At 60.8% G+C, this 2,313-nt stretch overlaps 1 protein-coding gene across 1 annotated transcript; it reads right to left on the reverse strand.

Annotated features, from left to right (window-relative positions):
- Positions 1-189: 189 nt before the first annotated feature.
- On the reverse strand, positions 190-2,063 carry LOC127750209 (uncharacterized). Its single transcript, XM_052271188.1, has 4 exons — positions 1,860-2,063; positions 1,375-1,599; positions 848-1,096; positions 190-567 (listed from the first exon to the last, which is right to left on the reverse strand). The coding sequence occupies exons 1-4, from the start codon at positions 2,061-2,063 to the stop codon at positions 190-192; spliced, it is 1,056 nt and encodes a 351-aa protein (XP_052127148.1).
- Between the last annotated feature and the right edge of the window lie 250 nt (positions 2,064-2,313).

The following is a 2,313-nucleotide window of genomic DNA, read 5'->3' on the forward strand; positions in this document are numbered from 1 at the left end:
GAGCATCAGGCGGGCGCGGCGCGGGGCCAGCTGCTCGCACGCACAGCCACCACGACACCGAGTAGCAGCGGCCTGGATGGCGGCGTCCTGCATGGGCGGGCACAAGCACGAGCAAGAGCACCAGGCGGGGCGCGCGGAGCGGCGCGGGGGCAGCGCCTTGAACTCGGACAGTCGCGGCCCTGAGTAGGATTAGCCCAGCGCCGGCGGCTTGCCTTCAGCATGGGCACGATCAAGAGCATGAGCAAGTTTACACAACACTCGGTGGCCGGTGTGGTGCGACCCACCCCGCCCCCGGACCCCGGACCCGTGCCTAACCTTGACGCGTTGGCCTGAAAAGCACAGGGGGACGAAGACGAAGACCATCGCCGGCAGGCTCCCGATGGCGAGCATGTCCGTCTGACCGCGGAAAATCACCATCTCGGCCGTGCTCAACATGGGCATGAGCAGCACCGTGAGCAACAGGAACGGCACGAGCGGGCGCCAGACCCGGTCCACGACGCGGCACAGGTCCTGCGCGCGACTCATCAGCAGCGCCACGCGGGCCACGGGGCCGAGCCCACCCTCCGCCTGAGGGCCAAGCGCGGAGCGGAGTCGAACAACTAGTATGTAGCACTTAAAAGGGTACTCACAAACTACGCGGTTTAACACTTACAAATATTCAACTTGCCGTTGCATACTTAAAAGTGTTAAGCAGATGCACACTTGGTTTCTCAGTGTACTGAAGTACAGCTTCGATGAAAAATATCGCTGCACTTCGATGAAGTTTGACTTCATTGCGTACATTTCGGAACCCCGTTTCTCCATCGCACGCGCCTCCCCGGAGTCGCAATCGTCGCCCCTACTATACCTCGAGCGGCAGCGGCAACTCGAAGAGCAGCTCGGCAGCAGCGGTGAACAGCACCTGCTGCAGCAATATCAGCGTGTAGAATCCCAAGATGCAGCTCACAGACAGGTACGAGTAGAGGTAGGTTTTCACGTCGAGTCCCTTGCCGTCCACCAAGAATGTGGCGAACACTGAGACTCCCGAACAGGAAATGTACCACCAGAAGGATAGCATGGTCCTCCGGACGCGTGACCCGACCGCCTGCAGCCGCTCCTGCCTCAGGGAGGGTTCTAGATCAAATGTGAGGCCGACGCCAAACACCTCCACGAGGTGACCTACATGAAGTCACCTCCACGAAGTCACCTCCACGAGGTCACCTCCACGAGGTCACCTCCACGAGGTCACCTCCACGAGGTCACACCTACCTCTACGAGGTCACCTCCACGAGGTCACCTCCACGAGGTCACCTCCACGAGGTCACCTCCACGAGGTCACCTCCACGAGGACACCTCCACGAGGGACACCTCCGCGAAGAGGGCGACCTGACTTACCTTGGTGGGGCCTCCACGCTGCTCCAGGACGCGTACCAGGACCACCGCCTTGTCGAGGGCCTCGCGGGCGACGTGGCCGCGGAGCACCCACACGGCGTGCGCCGTGCAGCTGGAGAAGGCGCCCACGAGCAGGCGCAGCGGCACGCGCCACGCCACGGCGCGCGGTGACTGCAGCAGCTCCCACAGGCACGCCAGGGTCATCAGCACGCTGCCCATCAGCGTGAACTGCGCACAGGATTGTCACAGTCATCCCTAACTGAAACATACGGCGCAGAAGAGAATTTTTTGGAAAAAAAACAAGACAAGAAAAACCTTTCTAGATTTTTCTTGAAAATAAGTTTCATGTTTTATTTATTTTATTCAGTCTTTCTGGAAAAATTTCAACTTTTTCGAATTTTTCTGGAAAAGTTTCCAATCTTTTCAAGAAAAAAAAAACTCCGGACTTTAAAATCCTTAAGTAGTTAAGTAGTAACACCGGGACCGACCCGGGTCCGCTGCATGTGTCGGAACACCAAGTTCCACAGGCCGGGGCCGTTGTCGAGCAGCGCGCGGCGGACGTCGACCAGCGCCTGGGACAACAGGTGCTTGTCCACCACGGCCTGGCCCTCGGCGGCGGCGAGCTCCTCCTGGCGGCTCGTCGTGGCCCGCGGCCCGCGCCCGCCCCCCAGCGCACGCGGGATCGTCCTCATGGCCCGGGGCAGTCGGGTAGTGCCTGACGCCCTGCTCGCCCTGGTGCCACGGAGGACACAGAGGACATGTGTCCTCCGTGCCTGGTGCCTCGGCGGTGCCCGGCAGCCCTCATGCGGCATAGTGCCGTGCCATGCCGTGCCGCCCCTCGGGGATGCAGTTAATAATTACCCACCCTGTGCGTGGCTCGGGCTCGCGCATGGCCAATGCATGAGACAAGGTGCTTCCGCCCCAACAGTTGCACATCCCTCC

The sequence above is a fragment of the Frankliniella occidentalis genome, unplaced genomic scaffold, assembly GCF_000697945.3.
Source record: "Frankliniella occidentalis isolate FOCC.00 unplaced genomic scaffold, Focc_3.1 Scaffold152, whole genome shotgun sequence".
Taxonomy (NCBI): Eukaryota; Metazoa; Arthropoda; class Insecta; order Thysanoptera; family Thripidae; genus Frankliniella; species Frankliniella occidentalis.